Below are 19,364 nucleotides of genomic sequence, written 5' to 3'. Positions count from 1 at the left end.
TTTTAATTAATTTATGTTGGGTAAATTACATTGACACTCTTTGAGATTTGGTTCAATTACTATTTATCCCTTGACGTTTTGGAAATTACATTTTCACTTCTGTGATTAATAGTTTCATTTCATAAATCCCCTTACTTATATAAAAGGTAACAACTCTTAGTAGAAAAATAGAAGAAATTATATTAAAAAAAAGTAAAGAAAATATGAAAAAAAAGAGAAAGTAAAGCAAAACAAAAAAAGAGAGACTGCATGAGTTCAATGTTTTCATTCTATCTAAATAATTATAATGACAGAAAAATTAGTGTAATTTTTTAAACGTCAAATAATATATATTAAACCCAAAGTTTGAGGGGGTGTAAGTGTAATTTACCCATTTATGTTTTATGGTTTTGGGGTCAAGTCAATGCACCCCCATTTCCTTCTAGCAGATAGGTCCCTTTTCATCTCTACTATAAATACCATACTATTGTCTAGCGAACAGTGAGTGGCAGTGCTGAAACTCCAACGGAGGGGCAAGTGGCTCGAATAAATGTTTAAAAATGGAAAAAACCTGTAGCGGTAGACGATAAAGTTTCAGCAAAACGAAGCGAGAACTAGAAGACCAACCTATTGAGAAAAGAAACAAACAGCCTTTTTGTTGATTTCTTCTAGGATTTTGCTAAGGGTTGACTTGATTCTCATGCATATTCCCTAGTTTTCCTTCCATATTCATCAAGGTATTTGCTCCTTACTGATTTTTTTTCTTCTTCACAATATAAATTGAGTTGAATATTTGAAATATTTACGCTCTGTTTGGTTGGAGATTTGAAAAATAGATAAAATGAATAGGTGAAATATAAATAAAATATATTATATTTTTTATCTTTTCATTTCTAAATCATTTCTCAAATTCTCTAACTAAACACAACATTATGCTTATTGATCATGTTTATTACCATCATTTTGATTCCGTATAAGGTTAGATCTAGAGGAAAAGAAGAGATCCGATATTTTCTTCCAAACTAAAAAAATAAAGAAAAAAGAAAAAGAAAAAAAAAAGAGAAAGAGACCTTCTTTTAGTAACTATTTAAGGCAAATAATGTTTAGACTTTAACGTTTAAAGTAATAATTGTGCTTCTCATATAGATTGTGAACCAACCATTGATTCTTTCTATAATTGTCCACAAATTGTGCTTCGCATCAAGTAGTTGTGAACCAACCAATTGTGAATCTTCCTATATTGTGAACCAACCAATAATTGTGCTTTGCATCAAATAGGTATGTTTGGATCTTGGATTGGTTGTGGAAAGTGGAAAAAAAGAGGAAAGAGAAAAGATATATGAAAAGAAAGTGAAGTCAAGGAAGCTAAATGTGTCATTTTCGGTTGGGTTAGAAAAATGGGGAGGTATTTATGTTGGTTTTAGAATTCTTTCCAAGGACAGGTTTGTAATTTAGGTGTGCCACAAAATGTTGAACAACTCTTTCAGATTAAAATTCAAGCCAAATAAATAACCATATGTTTAGGCTGTGTTTGAAATATAGATTTGGAAAGGGAAACAATCCAAATCCATGCTCCAAACACAATCTAAAGATCCTTTTTCCTCAATGAAGATGACTTTAACAGTTAACAAGTGCCAACACAAAGAGCTAATATAGAAGGGGAAGGGAGGGAGAAGTAATTGACTGAATGGACAATACAATTACCGAAGCAAAGATTGCAGTTGATTGAATGCACAATACAATAACAAGTTTATATTACCTTGCTAGTCTTACTCTTGATCTTCAAATCTACTCCTGTTACAAGTTCTGGATCTACGCTACTCCTAGCTATAGAATCCTACTACTGGAAAGTTTAAAAAGGTATAAGTCTGGATATATGGATTTGGGGTCCTTTCTCCTTTGACTGGCCTTGTATTTATAGGCACAACCACTTCTAACTGCCAGCAGCAACACATGAACTTCTTTTTGCTCCTTAGAATTTGACGCATGTCCTTCTTCTTTCCCTTATTTGTTGTATTTTGAATTTCAATCTGCAATAGGAGTGGGTTTATACTTCAAAATATCACATGTTTTAAATTTATTTCTCACCCACTTCCTATAACTGGCTATGATCAATGGCTGCTCCTGTTGGAAATGGTAGAAAAATTCTGGGTAAAACCAGAATTTTTTTTCAAGTTTGGTCTATTTTTTAGGTGGGCCCCAAGTGTCGATTTACTCGGGTGAAAGTGGTAACGCGTTCTATGCCGCATTGTGATTCACGTGGTATATTTGGTTGCTCAAAACCATTACCGAGTGAATGGGAAATTGAAGCCAAAGTGTGCTCCATGGAAATGGAGTTTTGGTGAAAATTCCTTAAGGTTGTAAATTGGCTTGTCCCACATTGATTTGGTGGGAAGTTTTGAAAAGGTTTATAAGGCTTGGGTTAGATACTTGGGGTGTGCCCCAAGGGGTACCCAAGTGTTTTAGAGGGAGAGGTTATGGGCAAAATGGGCTAGACCAATTGGACCAAAAAATCACCACACGCGCACCGTCCGATCGAGCGGGCTGGGCTTGGGCGCGGGTGTGTGGTTGGGCTTCTAATCTTTTTGGGCCAAAAACATTTGAATTTAATTTTATTTTTTGGTAAAATAAAATCCAGAATTCAAATTAAACTGATTTGGATTTTCTGTACATCCAAACAGGGCTCTTCCCGTTTTCAAACAGAATTAAACTGGTTTGGATTTATTGCTCATCCAAACAGAGCCCTTCCCGTTTTTATCTGTTTGATTTATTAACCCAACAGATTCAAATCTGTTTAAATTTGAAACTAACAGGTTTCATACCTGTTCAATTCAAAACCAGGAGCCACCTTTACATCTATAAATAGACTAGCCTCCCATTTGGATTTCACTCCAATTTTCGTACTCCATCATCTGCTTTAAATCTCTGCATTTTGCTGTATTTTATTTCTGAAAGAAAGAGTGTAAACACTTTGTGTGTTCGACGAACGATTAAATTGTAGTGCTGCTTTTATTCGTTGATAAGATCATTTTATCCTAGGAGATAGACGTCCAAATTCTGAAGCACCGTGGAGAAGACGAATCTGTCTTAAAGACACAGTGTTAAACACTGGACTTGATCAGAAAAGTTATTCAAATAAATTAACCACGTAAGTTGTTTAATTTATTCTGTTTTTATTTGTTTATTTAATCAGATTTTATTTTTGTTTTTGTAACAAAATAAAATCTGTGGTTTTATTTATTTATTTATTATTTCGAGTTTGTTTTTTGTAATCAAACAAATTCTCTCCTTTTCTTTATTTCTTTATATTCTTGTTGTTGTTTTTTACACAACTATTTAATCTATCTAAATACAGTGAAGATTGCCTAACAGCTCCATTATCCTAGTAACTTTTTGGGCTTGTTTATTTTTGTCAAAGGCTCTCACATTTCCTGTTTTAACTGTAATTTACTACCCAACACTTATTGCTAGCTGATTACTAGCTTTCCATTTCAACAATCAAATATTTGAATTAAATGTAGTTGAATTAACACACTCCCTATACATTGCCAGAAATCATTTGTCTATATTATTGTTGAAGGGGGGTGCTAGAGATGTTGTGGAGTTGGCGAGGAGCCCGAGTTGGCAAGAGGCGATGACAGGTGTGGCTGTCGGTGCCTTTTTGTTTGATGTGGTTGGTTTGGTTAGAGCAGAATCGCCGGACGTTTCAAGAAAGTTCCCACTCGATTGCGTGGCTTGAATATAAATTGCTTATTACTTTGTATAGTTGGCTAGAGAGAAGGGTGGATCCAGATTTATTTGTCTTTTTTGATTTTTTAGATGATGTTATTGGTTAGGAGCTTCTAGTTGCTTTTCTCATTGTTTGTTTTCGTTGCATCTTCTTGATGCTATGTTAATAAAGTTTATTTACTTATCAAAAAAAAAAAAAAATTGCCGGTTGGTTTATTTAAGGCGTCAGCAATTTGTCTGGGAAAAAAAAAAATTTCTTTTGTTTGGTTACTACCCTGAAAAAATGATTTAGTAATTTCATTTCCCTTTTGTTTCAATCCCTTGACAAATCCAAGATTCAACCATAGCATCAACAGACTTATGTGGCATACCTCTCTATCTCTACCATGACTTTCCATTACAGGTAACTCACTTTATACGCCTAAGTTCTTTCCCCTTGGTATGTATTGAACCATCCTCTCAGTTAGTACATTAGTCAAAAGACCTGGAAGGTCTTCCTCTACCTCACAAACACTCTAGAGATTACGCCATTGATTATATACTCTCATACTATTATGTGTTAGATGTATGTGTATCATATTTTACTTGATATTCTACTTTTGGCTTGGGCTATAACTGCCTAAGAGTCACAATGCAGAGCAATAGATGGAACTAGCTTTGTCCCCCAAAATATATCTGCAAATAGATTTCTAAGCCACTTTGCTTTTGACATGCCAATTCTGGAGAAATGAATTGAGATTCCATCGTAAACCCAACATTTTATTTTGAGAATTTTCATGGAATTGAACTTCCATCAAATTTGTAAATGTATCCCTTGCCAGAATTTGTCTTCTAATTATTAAATACTGATTTTGCATTACAATACCCGTAAGGACTGCTAGGTTTTCAATTGAAATTTATGCCCATATTTGTAGTACCTCTCCGGTACTTTTAGTAAATGTGTAAGGGTAATCCAGTTTCTTGAGTAGGATTACGAGTGCATCTATCTAGCATGCTTAGTTCATAAAATTTAGTATTTTCAATAATTTGAGCACATTTGGATTGAGATACACTGGAAACTTCATTTTCTTTAGATGTATGCTAAGATCATATGATGTTATCAGAGGGGCTTAATCATAATGATTAAATTTCTGTAATCATAATGATTAAATTTCTGTAGTGCCTTTTCCACATAGTGAGACTGGGTCAATATCAGCTAATTTGATCCACAGACTACATGTACTTCCCTCCTATTAGGCCTTTGAAGGGCATTTGAAGGAATTTACCCGTTTCCCACCTGAATGAACCATGCTTTTATCCTTAAAATTCCCATAAATCCATAGTTCTGTTTGCGATTTGCTGTGTTAAAATCAATTGGTTGGGTGCTATCGATCAGAGGCCTTAACAGGGTCCTAGTACTACTCACTCTGAATGTATCCTGCTTAGATCACCAACCTATGAAGGTCCCCAAAGGTGGCTGGGAACTGAGCCTTTTAGAACTGCATTAGTCAGCCTTGAACCTCATCTACATGCAAAAAAGCTCTCAAAAGAGTCAGCCAAAATCCTACTAGTAAGTAGGAACACTTTGCATCACGTTTTTTGAAAAACTAACAAAACCTTGTGAAGGAGGGGAACAGGATGCACCAATCATTTGCTGTACTTGCTAACACCAAGTGATTGTTGCATCCACAGAAGAAGAAAAGGAAAGCCCCATGCATAGTCTAAGCCACCATCTGAAAGGCAAGTTCAAATTTAGACATCTGCACAAGCCATCATGGAACATGAGAATCAGCTTCAGGTCGAACTACAAACAGATCACATTGCTGAACTGGCAGCATTAACTCAGAGAATGAATGAACTAATGCCACTGTCCAAGCACTGACTACTATCCAAAGTTTTAAAAGGCTTGTGCACACTGTCTGAGACATGCGCCTTAGGTGCGTCTTGTACACTTTCTACGTATAAGCAAGTGAGGAGTACGCATATGAAAAGTTTGTTTTAGATTCTTGTTAAACTTGGTCCAGTAAATGGTTTAAACATAAAAAAAAGTAAAAAATAGAAAGAATCATTTTTGTGACTATATTCTATAGGAAAAATTAAAAAACTAACCAATCAAGAAACAACTCAAAGTTAATTCTCAATGAGAAGCTCAATCAACAAAGCTAAGAATACCAATTTCACTTTCAATAAAGCAAAGCGTCCTTCTCTGTAGTGAGCCTTGAGCAGAAAAGTATTTACACCTTTATATTTAATTTTGATGTATTTATTTATTGTTTTAAAATATTTAAATTATTTACTACATATAAAAATTCAGAATTTGAAATGCTTACGCCTCAATGCCTTAAGGCTTAAGCCCCAATGCCTTAAGGCTTACGCTTCACCTCATGAGGGGTAAAACTCTTCATGTTACGCATATGCCTTTAAAAATTTTGCTACTATTCGAAGGCAGCCAACTCCTTCAAACATAGAAACAATATCTGGAACCAAAAAATTGCCATTATCGATAGTGTGACTATGGGATTTTTTTCAGAGTAGACATTCAAAAACTTTATAAATCTACTAATTTAGACTTTTCAAATCACACACACACACACACACAAAAAAAAAATGAATATATATATATTGTTATCATTATTTCAAAAAACAAAATGTGGGTATAAAAACTTTTATATAAATATATTTTGTATTTATCACTAACATGATAAAATGAGACTTTTTTTCTCATAGAAGTTTTACTATGGTTAATTTGTGCAGTAAGTTTTAAAATAAAATTTTGATTGGTCAATAAATTTTAAACAAGAATAGGTATATAAGATTTAAGACAAGAAGTAAAATACATGGATGTATATTTTATACTAGATTATTGTCTAAAAAATATATATATACTAGAGAGAATAAACAAAAACAAAGAAGAATCTATATATATAAACTAAAACCATATATATGAAGAGCACTAATGACCACATTTTCTTACTATATTTTATTTATTGTCTCATGCTTCAACACTATAATAGTAACAAGTATGAGTGGTGATATTCATTAAACTAATACAATATTGACACATACAGTAATAAACAAATTATGGAAAGAAAAGATGGTAATCCTAACATTAATTGGGTGTTCAATGGAGTGGAGTGGGTGTTTAACCAAGTGAGTTGGGTTGGTTGGCTATTCAATGGAGTGGGATAAGGTATTCAAATTTAGAGAATGAACAATTTTAATATATATATATATATATTACTAATTTATTAAACCATTTTTTTTTTTTGGGTTATGCAACTGCATACCCCACCCAAAGGGTAGAGCCGCCCATGATTATCGAGGGGAATCTCAGGGACAAGACTCAATAATCCAACACCTTTCCCTGGATTTCTAGCTCAGGACATCTCACCGGCCACTCTGGCCCCACAACCTCAAGTCCAGTTTGTGCCAACTGCTACCCACATTCCTCAGACTCACAGAGTGCGTCAAACTGGATTGCTTCCTACTGTACCACTCTTCGGATGATAGTATTTGGCATAAATAGATGCATTAAAATGTCCTTGTTGTGCTTCAATGTCTTATGTGATGCTGACGTAAGCAATTTTCGCCTGCTCTTTAGACAACAATTAGGAGATGGGACTACATTGGATTAATATGTGAAATTTGGGGATGCAATTGATACAATTTAAAGATTGGGGACAAAAATTAAATTATAGATATACTTTAGGGACCATTTGTGTAATTTATCCTTTATTGGAAAGAGCAACTAGTGCTCTCGGTCCATCCTTGCAGTTATTATTTCTAACGTTTTCTTCCTTCTATTCTAACTTTTTGTTACAGAGTATGAGTTTCTTGGTGCCTGTTGAGGCAGCAGCTTCTGCTGTAATGGGGGCTGTCTCTGAAGGCGGGACAACATTCTATGGTGGGTTCATGGACAAAATTTCTGCTTCAAACAGTTTGGAACAGATTCATGGAACTCTGAATGATGCTGTGAAAAGATTACTTGCTAAAAGGGACGATTGCCAGAATAGACTCCAGAGACACAAGAACAAGATGCCAACGAATACTTACAAGAACTGGGTTTGCGGGGTGTTGAAGATTGAGGAGGATGTGAAAGATTTTGAAACCAAATTTGAAAAAGAAAACAAAGGTTCACGAGTATGGCATGTTCTTTCACGTTCAGAGTTCTGCCAAGAGATGAAAGATAAGTGTGAAAGAGTTCTCAAACTTTTGGAAGAGAGCAATCAACTGGGAGAATATTTGGTTGATCAACCACCAAAACCTGTAGAAGTGATGGGAGCACCAGAAATCCAAAAATTTCAGACATTTCAAATGCATGTGGATAACATTTTGAATTTGCTAAGGAATGACAAAGTTAAAGGGATTAGAATCCATGGAATGGTGGGGAGTGGTAAAACAGCCATAATGCTGAGCTTGAATAACCACAAAGAAGTTGGCAATTTGTTTGATATTGTCATCTGGGTGAAGGTTTCAACAGAGGGTAGCAAGGAGAATTTGAGCACAGAGCAGTTGCAACGGGCTATTGTGCGTAGACTGAAACTTGATATGGAAATCACCAGCGATACTTATGAAGTTGCGAAGAGAATATCAGAAGACTTGAAGGGTAAAAGGTATTTGCTACTCTTGGATGATGTGAAGCAAGACCTGAACTTGTATGACCTCCTGGGAATTTCAGAAAGTACGAATGGTAGCAAGATAGTATTGACAACTAGATTTGGTCATGTCTGTTCCTTGATTGTGAATAGGGTCATCAAGGTGAATTGCTTATCACAAGATGAGGCCTGGAAAATGTTTCAGGATATCTTGGGATGCCCAGTACTTAAAGGCCATGTTTGATTCACAATACTAATAGTGAGGTATTAATAATCCTATCAAATTAGTGTGGTATTAACTATCTCACTCCTACCCCATTACTAATAATCCTACAAATTTGTGGGATTAATTATCTATGGGATTAATAGTCCTAAACCAAAATGTTAAAACAAACATAGGATAATTGGACCCACGGATTAATAATCCTAATCCCATGATTTAATCCTTCCAATCAAACATGCCAAAAGATCATAGAAAAATCTCACAACTTGCCTGGAAAATAGTTAACAAGTGTGGTGGTCTTCCACTCGTTATAAAAATGGTAGCGAGTGACTTCAGAATGAGAAACAGTGAAGATCAATGGGTTGATTGATTTAACAACTTCAGAAACTGGCCTGACATGAAACACGAAGGAATGGGGGAACTGTATAAATTGTTGAGTTTCTGCTACAATAATTTGAACAGTGAACAGAAGAATTGCTTTCGCTATGGTGCATTATATTCTGAAGATAGTGATATTCCCATAGATTGTTTGTTGGAATGTTGGGCTGCTGAATGTTTTCTTGGCAGTAATGATGATGCAGATGAGTGCCGCATCAATGGTCGTAGCATATTGCAGCATCTGAAGAATGTATCCTTACTTGATGAAGGTTTGACCAAAGGATATGTGAGGATGCACAAAATTATCAGGCAAGTGGCTTTACATGATGGTGAATGTAAACTCTTGGTGAAAACCAACGAAGCCTTGCGAAAACCCCCAGATAAAAAATATTGGTTAGAGAAAAATTGGATCTCTCTGATAGACAATGAACTGCAAACCCTACCAGACTGCCCTGATTGTAGTGTGCTTTCCACACTCTTCCTACAGAAGAATTTAAGTTTGAATACAATCCCTGCTTTATTCTTTGAGTATATGGAAACTCTCACAGTTTTGGATTTGTGTTGTACAGGTATTGTGTCATTACCACAATCCATATCAAAGTTGATCAGCCTCAAAGTCTTTTATCTAAATGGTTGTAGGTATTTGACGGAGCTTCCTTCTCAATTGGAAGGCCTTAAGCATCTTGAGGTGCTTGATTTTCGAGGCAGTGGGGTCAAAAGTATACCATCTTTCATTGAGAAATTGATGTGCCTAAGGCGTTTGTTAGTATCATTTACTGACAACACTTTTTCAAGGGTAGCTTCTAATTGCAAAGTGATTTCCAAGCTTTTTGCATTGAAGGAATTGATCATTGATGTGAAAGCTCCTCACAAGCAATGGAGTGTTAAGATGCTAAATGCTACCATAGAAAAGATCGTTCCCGTAAAGCTAACCACTCTCCAATTCCGGTTTTCGGATGAGACAGTAGATATCATAAAGCTGGAGGCATCTACTACATATATCTGTGTTCCCAATGCAGACATTCTTAGAATTTTCATCAAGAGAGACGACCTTTGCTTTGCATCATTTCAAGTCTGCATTGGTTGCCACTCAACCTGTCCTACAATTCCTATGTCATACCAGTATGAAAGGTACATGAAATGTGAAAGCTTTAATCCTACTGTTTCAGAGTTACTTGCTAAAGCTGATGCATTCGAATTGGTCAACCTCCCTGCTGAGAATCTAATGAAGTTTTTTAAGAGCATGGATCAGGTCCGAGGTTTGCTAATTGAAAGTTGCAATGCAATTGGAACAATTGTGGATGGTAATTCAACAATAAACAGCCCCGTATTGCCAAACCTAGAGCGACTATACATAAAGAATATGCCAATGTTGAAAAGCATTTTGGAAGGTTATTTGCCTTTTGGTAGCCTATGCAAAATAAAGACTCTAGTTGTGAGTGATTGCCCGATGTTGATCAATATATTTTCTCAGGGGTTGGTTCAGCAACTTTCTGGAATCCAGCAACTAGAAGTTGAAGATTGCTTTGAAATTGAAGAGATAGTTATGGAATTTGAGAATACTGGAATGGATCCATTTGTGCTCCCAAACCTGGAGAAAATGACACTTCATAATATGCCAAAATTAAGGAGCATTTGGGCAAATGAATCATTGGAGTGACACTCCTTAAAGGAGCTTGAGATACGTGGTTGTCCCAACTTGAGTAGACTACCTTTCAATAAGGAAAATGCATTGAACCTGAGGTCAATTAAATCAGAGCAAGATTGGTGGAATGCACTGCAGTGGCAACGAAATGAGGTCAAAGAACACTTTCAGCAATATTGCACCTTCAGGTAATTATTGCTCTTTTGGAGATCTTCAATGATAAGAAACTAGTTAATAATGTTGAATAACTTGATATACATTGTTGGACTCATTTCCTGATAGCTTAAGCTTTTGGGACTAGTGGTGATCTAACACGGTATTAAAGCTCAAATTGGGGGAGGTGTTGGGTTCAAGTCTCTTCATTTTCATTTGGTCTCTATTTGCATTCTTTCTTCAATATGTATGGATGTTTGCGTCTCCAACGTGCAAGATGGGGTTGCACGTAACAAAGGGTGTTGAATAGCTTGGTATAAATTGTTTGGCCTATTTCCTAACAACTTAAGCTTTTGGGAGAATTGGTGATCCAAAAAGTAAGACAAATAAATTCTTCTTGTATCAAACAAACAACCCTCTAAAACATTATTTTGCACTTATTTGATTCAATTGAATATGCATTTGATTGGAATCCTTTGTTAAGGTTAGGGTAGCTTTGTGAGGTTCAATTGAAATTCTTTTTACTCTTATTTAGATAACCATGGTGAGTGTATTCTAACTAATAAAGGTTCATTATACATTTTAAACTATTCTTTTTAAATTAGGATCTTGCTAGTTTAGTCATCTGCATTTTTAGGCTTTGGCCCAACCATATTAAGAAAGAGAAATACAATTTTCCTTTGTTTGGTTGGTTTCCTTTCTTCTTCTGTTTCTTTCTCTTTTTCTGGATTTCTTGGTTAACTTGGCTTGCTCTCACTCTCTTCCAAACAACTTTTCTTTTGTCTATTTCTCATTTAATCAATTTTTTTTGTTTAAAACTGCATTGTGAGTATGATGGTTATCCATTGCTAACAAGTATTTCAGCTCGCTTGGGGATCTCTCAGGGTCAGGGGTTATTAGACTTCTTCGAACACCCCCATCGAGCAAAATAGTAATAATTTCAATAAGTGTTATGCCAATTCACCACCTCAACATATATATGTAGATCTTACATGCTTACTTGGGGTTAGAAGTGTCAATTTTGAGAAGAGAAAAATTAGAGGTATGAGTGGTATCTCATCCCTTTTTATATTAAATCATCACTATAATTACAAGAGTGCCCTAAGGCATCAAATAAGAATACTTAATATACATCAAAATAAAATAAGGAATATTCTAACACATTCTAACACTCCTCCTCAAGCTGATGCAAATATATCTCTCATGCCCAGCTTGTTAAGAATGTCACGAAATGGTTTATTCCCTAATCCTTTGGTGAGAACATCAGCTAGTTGGTCCCCATACCTCACAAATGGCGTACATATAGTGCCACTAGTGAGCTTTTCCTTGATAAAATGTCTATCAATCTCCACATGCTTGGTCCTGTCATGCTGAATTGGATTGTGAGCTATATTAATAGCTGTTGTATTGTCACAATATAGCTGTATAGAATCTGTCTGATGAATCCCCAAATCCCTCAAAAGTAGTCTAATCTATAATAGCTCATATACACCTTAAGCCATAGCTCTGAATTCAGCCTCTGCACTTGACCGTGCAACTACATTCTGTTTCTTACTTCTCCAAGTAACTAGATTTCCTCCAACAAAGGTACAATAGCTAGAGGTTGACCTTCTATCAGTGACTGATCCAGCCCAATCAGCATATGTATATGCCTCCACACTAAGATGACCATGTTTAGAGAAATAGAGACCCTTTCTCAGAGAAGACTTCAAGTACCTCATAATCCGCATAACTGCCTCTAAATGAATCGCACGTGGAGCATGCATAAACTGACTAGCCATACTCACTGCGATAGCAATGTCAGGACGCGAATGGGATAAGTAGATAAGCTTATCCACTAGCCGCTGATATCTTCCCCTGTCCACAAGCTCGCCTCCTTGATCCTCACTAAACTTCATTCCAGGCTCTAATGGTGTATCACAGGCTTTACTTCCAAGCATCCCAGTTTCTTGTAACAAATCAAGCACATACTTTCTTTGACATATGAAGATGTTATTTTTGGACCGAGCAACTTCAATACCGAGAAAGTACTTCAAGCTGCCTAAGTTTTTGATTTTAAACTCATTGGCTAAATATTCCTTTAACCGAGGAACTTCCTCAACATCATCTCCTGTGAGTACAATATCATCCACATAAACAATAAGTGCTGTCGTCTTACCATGTGAGGAGTGTTTCACGAACAAAGTATGATCAGCTTGACTCTGTTTGAAGCCATATAGTAGCATGGCTTAAGTAAACCTCTCAAACCAAGCCCTAGGCGACTGTTTGAGTCCATAAAGTGACTTGCGTAGTCAGCACACTTTTCCTTTGGTTTTAACATCCTCAAAGCCTGGGGGAATGTCCATGTACACTTTCTCTTCCAAATCTCCATGAAGAAAGGCATTCTTCACATCAAATTGATGGAGCGGCCAGTCGAGATTAGAGGCAAGGGAGAGAAGGACTCTGACAGAGTTCATCTTAGCAACAGGAGCAAATGTCTCCTGGTAGTCTACTCCATAAGTTTGTGTAAAGCCCTTGGCCACCAATCTTGCCTTATAACGTTCAATTGAACCATCAGCTTTGTGCTTCACTGTGTACACCCACTTACATCCAACAGGTCGTTTGCCCTTAGGTAACTTAGCCAATTCCCAAGTGCCATTTTTAGCCAGGGCTCTCATCTCCTCCATCATGGCATGCTTCCATTTAGGAGTAGAAAGAGCATCCTGAAAATTAGAAGAAAGACTCACAGAAGAAACTTTAGACAGAAAAGCTTTATAGGAAGAAGATAGATTAGTGTATGAGACAAAATGAGAAATAGGATGGTGAGTACAAGACTTAACTCCCTTCCTTTTAGCAATGGGAATATCTAGATCAGAAAGAATAGAGTTACCTGGAGTTTCATCAGAAGAAGAGGATTCTGGACACTCATCAGGAGAAGAAGATAGCAGTGGAGAATCAGAATTGGTCTCTTGTACCCAAGTAACTTGATTTCTATCCTTGTCCCTGACATGAACTTTTTCGTCTTTTACTGTGGATTCAGGCTCAACATCTTTCATTGCGGATTCAGGCTCAACATTCTCAATAGTTAGGTCACCATTAACATTCTCAACCTGCTCAATCACGGATGGTAATGACACAGGTTTTGCTTCACACCAAGGCTCCCCCTGAACGGATGATTGGGACACCGAGGAGGATAGGAAGTAGGACGGAGACTCAAAGAAAGACACATCCATAGAGACAAACCATTTTCGAGAAAGGGGATGATAACACTTGTAGCCCTTTTATGTGGCAGAGTAACCCAGGAAGACACATCGAAGAGACCTAGGATCCAACTTACCACGAGTAGGAGAATGGTTATGAACAAAGCACACACACCCAAAGGTTTTGGGAAGAATGGAGAAACCAGACGAGTGGAACCCTAACAAAACCTGAAGAGGAGTGTGTTTGTGGAGGACTTGGGTAGGCAAATGATTGATGAGAAAGGCTGTAGTGAGAACAGCTTCCCCCCAATATGATCTAGGAACACACATTTCAAAAGATAGACAACGCGCAATATCAAGAAGATGGCGGTTTTAACGCTCTGCAACACCATTCTGTTAAGGAGTATTGGTACAAGAAGTTTGGTGAATAATACCATGAGTGGCAAAATAGCTGGCAAGACCAGAGTCAATGTATTCCCCCCTATTATCAAAACGCAGAATTTTGATAACCGCTCCAAACTGAGTGCAAATCATTTTATGAAAATTTTGAAATACAGAAAAAACTTCACATTTGTCCTTTATAAGATACACCCAGATGCTCCTAGAACAATCATCAATAAAGGTGACAAACCATCGGTGACCCTTTAAAGACACAAGACGAGAAGGACCCCATACATCAGAATGAATCAATGAAAAAGGAACTAAACTTTTATTAATAGAAGGAGCAAAAGAAGCTCTGTGTTGTTTTCCAAGTTGACACGACTCACACTGAAACTCAGAAACATTATTTTTCAAAAAAACGGAAGGAAAAATATGCTTAAGTAACAAAAAAGATGAATGCCCAAGATGATGGTGCGACAACCATAGGTCTTCCTTGGTAGATGGTAACTGAGTAGATGAATGAGCCTGCTTGTCGGCTTGATCCAGGATATAGAGACCATTCGCGTTTCTACCACTGCCAATCATCTTCCTCGTGATAAGGTCCTGAAATAGACAATGATCAGGAAAAAAGGTTACACTACAATTCAACCCCGAGTAATACGACTCAAAGATAAAAGATTAAAACTAAAATCGGGAACATGTAGTACAGAAGACAAAGGAAGGAAAGCAGTGGCATGAATTACATCTTTCCCGGACACAAAAGAAATGGTACCATCAGTAATTCGAACTTTATCCTGCCCTGAAGAAGGGGTGTATGTGGAGAACAAATCAGAAGACCCAGACATATGGTTGGGAGCACCAGACTCGATAATCCAAGGCAACGTTTGATGAGATAGAAAAGCACTTGTAGAAGAAGCTAAGTTACCTGAATGAGCAAAGTTACCTAAAGATGAACTAGAGGGCTGACGGTCTAGCAAGTGGCGACGAGCAACCTCCAACTCAGAAGTAGAAAACCCAGATATATCAGTAGATGAAACAACTGGAGAGGGGGACTGTGGCTCAACTGTATCAGAATGATGAGCTCGGGCATTGGACCCACGGCCTCTAGACTAACCCGAGCGACCCTCTCGAGACCCAGAACGATCTCCACGACCCCCAGATGGCGGCCCATGCAACTTCCAACAAGTCTCACGGGTGTGGCAAGGGCGACGACAATAGCCACAGAAAAGGGTATCCTTCTCAGAAGGGGGACGGGAACCACGATCCCCATCTCGAGAGGGTGCAGAAACCAGGGCAGATCGATCAGAAGAGGCAAACGGAAGCATAGCAAAACGACGACTCTCCTCATTCTGTACATAAGCAAACGCTTCTTGGAGAGAAGGAAGCACATCCATTCCAAGCACACGACTCCTAACAGGATCAAACTCTACATTTAGACCTTCTAAAAACTTGAAGACCCGCACTTGTTCAACAAATTTTCGGTACCCAGCCAAATTAGTGGGACAGACAGGCTTGTAGTCCTGAAGATGATCAAGTCTCTTCCACCCATTGCTAAGGAAAGTAAAATACTGGAGGATAGTCATCTCACCCTGGACGGACCTGTTAATGGAGCGTCGCAACTCAAAAGTCTGTGAAAAATTGCCTTTGTGGGAATACGTAGTGGCCACAGCCTCCCAAATATCCTGTGCCGTGTCCATAGACAAGTATCCTTCACCAATCTCCGGAACCATGGAATGTATCAACCAGCCCATTATAAGGGAATTGATAATTTTCCACTGATCATAACTTGGATTTGTGGGGCTAGGGGCCTGAACGCGCCCATCAACATACCCCAGCTTCCCTTTGCTCTTCAAAAATATAGTCAAACTCAGCGACCACGCTACATAATTCTGACCATTAAAGAGAGAGGTGGTGATTTTCTAGCCATGGTTGAGGGAGTCAGTCATAGTAGTAGGCAAACCAGGACTCGCGCCTTGAAGAGTAGGCTGTGTAGTGGTAGACTCACTAGTCAATTCTGCCATGAATACTTTACTATGGAACCCTTACAACAAACATTGGTCTAATCACAAACCCGGAAGATGGGAGAACATATCAAACAGAACAAACGGAATTTAATAGAACATTTTTTTTTTTTTGGAGAAGAAGACAAAAGAAAAGAGAGAGAGAAAAGAAACTACATGAATAAAGGAGCACTAATCACCGAATAAGACCAATGTAACCCAAACCCAAGAGATCAACGACTGAATCACGGAGAAGAAAAATCGACTGAACTCTAGTTACTTGGAGAGTCAACTGAACCAGAGAGCTCTTGAGTGGCTATCGACAGCCTGAGGAAGGAGAATCCACCTGACTGAACCTCCAAGCCTGTCGACAGACCTGGGTTGGGAAAAAGGGGAGCTCCGACTCACCCTGGGGTGCAAGCAAAGCCTTCGAAGGCTGCGGCTAGGGCTTCCGACATCCTAGAAGGACGCGACTTAGGACTATGGGGGCCCTAGGAGGCTGTGAGTGGTCTTGGCGTAACCCTAGGGAGATGGTGGCTGGTGTGATGTGGACTGCGGCTGGGGTGGTGTGTGAAGGTGGCTGCAGCTTATGGTTGCTAGGGTTTTAGAGTGGCTCTGATACCATGTCAATTTTGAGAAGAGAAAAATTAGAGGTATGAGTGGTATCTCATCCCTTTTTATATTAAATCATCACTATAATTACAAGAGTGCCCTAAGGCATCAAATAAGAATACTGAATATACATCAAAATAAAATAAGGAATATTCTAACACATCCCTCCAGAAAAACTCATGTGACATTGACCAGGACTCTACTAATGAAGCCATATCTATAGGGTGAAGTTCAAACTTTTGGAATACATTATATTTTATGGTCTGAAGTTTCAAATTGATTCTTGAATACTTAATAACCCAAATGTGGGTATTGAATTGAAACTTGAGTTTTGAGCTTTTAGCTTGAAATTTTGTTATTGTTTAAGAAGCCTGAGGTTATAGCTTGAAAACTTGGGTTTACAAAAATTTAAATCTTGACCTCTAGAATAAAGCCTTCTAAATTGAGACCTAGAAAGTTTTCAAAATTGTGGGAAAGACAACTTGAATCTCAGCTTTCAAGACTAGAATGAAAAGCTATGCTGCAATTTTGAAATGCCTTAGCATTTGAAGTTGCATTTTTAAAAATACAAATGCTCCTAGATATTTATAAATTTTGATTTGATTTTTGAACCTGAGATTTTAATTAAGACTATAGATGAAAAACTAATTTTGGGCTTTGGCTTCTTCAACTTGTAAATGAGTCAAACATGGAGCCAACTCCTGGTCTGTTTGTTTTGGCCTTGGGATTCCCCATTTGGCCTGCAATCCTTGTACATTAATAAATATAATATATACACTATGTCGAGCATTTTCTTACTCCGATGCAACTGTCTAGATTTTTTATTTCAAATTTTGATTTTTTTTTTTTTTTTTACCCAGATGATGGTTACAACTGTCATTTTCACATTTGTTTGTATATATACAAGCACATTAATTTACTTGTTAAAAAAAAAAATACATGGATTTCTTGACTGGATCTTGATATTGTTATGGAATCGCATTGGGGAATTTTCCTCTGAACCTATTGAATGTTTGACTCATATGTGCTTTGCTTTTCTTTTCATCTTGGGAAGGGTCATGTCAACTACTGCAAATGCTGTAGAGGGCACTAACAGGATTGTGAAGGAGGCCCCCAGAGACGTGTCCCAGGAAGCACCTTCTAGGGCTGCTGCTTCCAAGAGAAGGCTCCTGGCAGCAGACAAGGGAAAGGCAGTTGCCTCTTCTGGAAATGGCAAGAGGGGTAGAGTGGACCAAACTTCTGGGGTTCTTTATGGGATATCCATCCGAGAGCCAGGAACCGCTTGATTAGAGCTTTAGCTACAAGCAAGACAAACACGATGATGGATCTTTCTGTCTAATGAGGGGCAGTTGCTGTGAGAAAGGTGAGTGAAGAGGGCAGTTTATTAGTGAGCCAAAGTATGAAGTTCGTATCAATTTGTGTTGAGACTTGTACCTATGCTTAGTTTGTGTCAATCTGTGTCATTTCCTTCAAAAACTTCTCTGATTTGACTCGTTTTACATTTCTCTCACTTTGTTGGTATGTATGATATGTCATGGTATTTCAAAGACAGTTTTAGCTAGTGACGATCTGTTCTGGTTATTGTTTATGGAAATATATTAGTTTACTGTCCCAGACAAATCTACCCAGATTTTTCTGGGTAGTGCATCTCTGTTCACTGATACACTGATATGGCACTTCACCCGAAATGGAATGTTCTCTGTTAGATCAGCGTATCATTTACAAATGAGTGTGTCGCAATCGGCCCACAGTCCTAGTTCATTGGATGGAGGACAGGCACAACTGAAATAAATATTGAGAGAGAGTGATTGAAAGAGCTAATACACTCTGTGATTCAATTGTGTATTAAACATGAAGAGAAGGCTCCATTATATAGGAGAGCTAATACAACATCATTATGATACTACATTATGAAAGCAAACATATAAAAATACAAAGTAGCCGAAAGTTGAAGGCACTAGCCGAAAGTTGAAGGCACTACCTAAAGCACTACAATAAATCATCTGATGGAGAAGCACTACCTATTAAATATATATTAATGATATAAGCATGCAGCTGGTTTTATTACATTAACAAATAGCTTGCTTGATTTCCAATACTCCCCCTCAAGCTACGTTGTAGATATTAATCATTCCCAATTTTTCCGTCAGATCTTCGAAGTGAACGCGAGCAAGAGCTTTTGTGAGAATGTCAGCCTTTTGATAGTTTGTTGGAGTGTAGCTGACTTGAAAAACTCCTTCTTCAATCTTTTCCTTGATAAAGTGTCGATCTATCTCCACGTGTTTCGTTCGATCATGATGAACCGGATTCTTAGCTATACTGATGGCGGCTTGGTTGTCGCAGTATAAAACCATGGGATGCTCAGATGGAACCCGTAATTCTTCTAACATCCTGTTCAACCAGATTCCCTCACAGATACCTAGTGCCATAGCACGAAATTCTGCCTCAGCACTACTACGGGCTACCACTGACTATTTCTTGCTTCGCCATGTAACCGCGTTCCCCCAAACA

At 37.7% G+C, this 19,364-nt stretch overlaps 3 protein-coding genes across 3 annotated transcripts; 2 read left to right on the top strand and 1 right to left on the bottom strand.

Moving 5' to 3' along the window:
• The first annotated feature begins 405 nt into the window (after positions 1-405).
• Positions 406-18,459, top strand: LOC145789178 (putative disease resistance protein At4g27220). Its single transcript, XM_082874733.1, has 4 exons — positions 406-716; positions 7,510-8,515; positions 8,751-10,716; positions 17,908-18,459. The coding sequence occupies exon 3, from the start codon at positions 8,903-8,905 to the stop codon at positions 10,541-10,543; it is 1,641 nt and encodes a 546-aa protein (XP_082730859.1). The 5' UTR covers positions 406-716; positions 7,510-8,515; positions 8,751-8,902; the 3' UTR covers positions 10,544-10,716; positions 17,908-18,459.
• On the top strand, positions 7,513-8,526 carry LOC114281417 (putative disease resistance protein At1g51480). The gene has a single exon (XM_028223857.2). It carries the CDS (start codon positions 7,513-7,515, stop codon positions 8,524-8,526), a length of 1,014 nt encoding a protein of 337 aa, XP_028079658.2.
• On the bottom strand, positions 11,860-15,992 carry LOC145793574 (uncharacterized). The gene is made up of 7 exons (XM_082876436.1): positions 15,356-15,992; positions 14,949-15,304; positions 14,723-14,844; positions 14,295-14,379; positions 12,982-13,938; positions 12,223-12,882; positions 11,860-12,153 (listed from the first exon to the last, which is right to left on the bottom strand). Exons 1-7 carry the CDS (start codon positions 15,990-15,992, stop codon positions 11,860-11,862), a joined length of 3,111 nt encoding a protein of 1,036 aa, XP_082732562.1.
• Positions 18,460-19,364: the final 905 nt, after the last annotated feature.

Source organism: Camellia sinensis, chromosome 6 (genome assembly GCF_055761805.1).
Source record: "Camellia sinensis isolate YWXY chromosome 6, ASM5576180v1, whole genome shotgun sequence".
Taxonomy (NCBI): domain Eukaryota; kingdom Viridiplantae; phylum Streptophyta; class Magnoliopsida; order Ericales; family Theaceae; genus Camellia; species Camellia sinensis.
The sequence above is the reverse complement of the archived record's forward strand: the minus strand, read 5'-3'. Positions and strand labels throughout refer to the sequence as shown.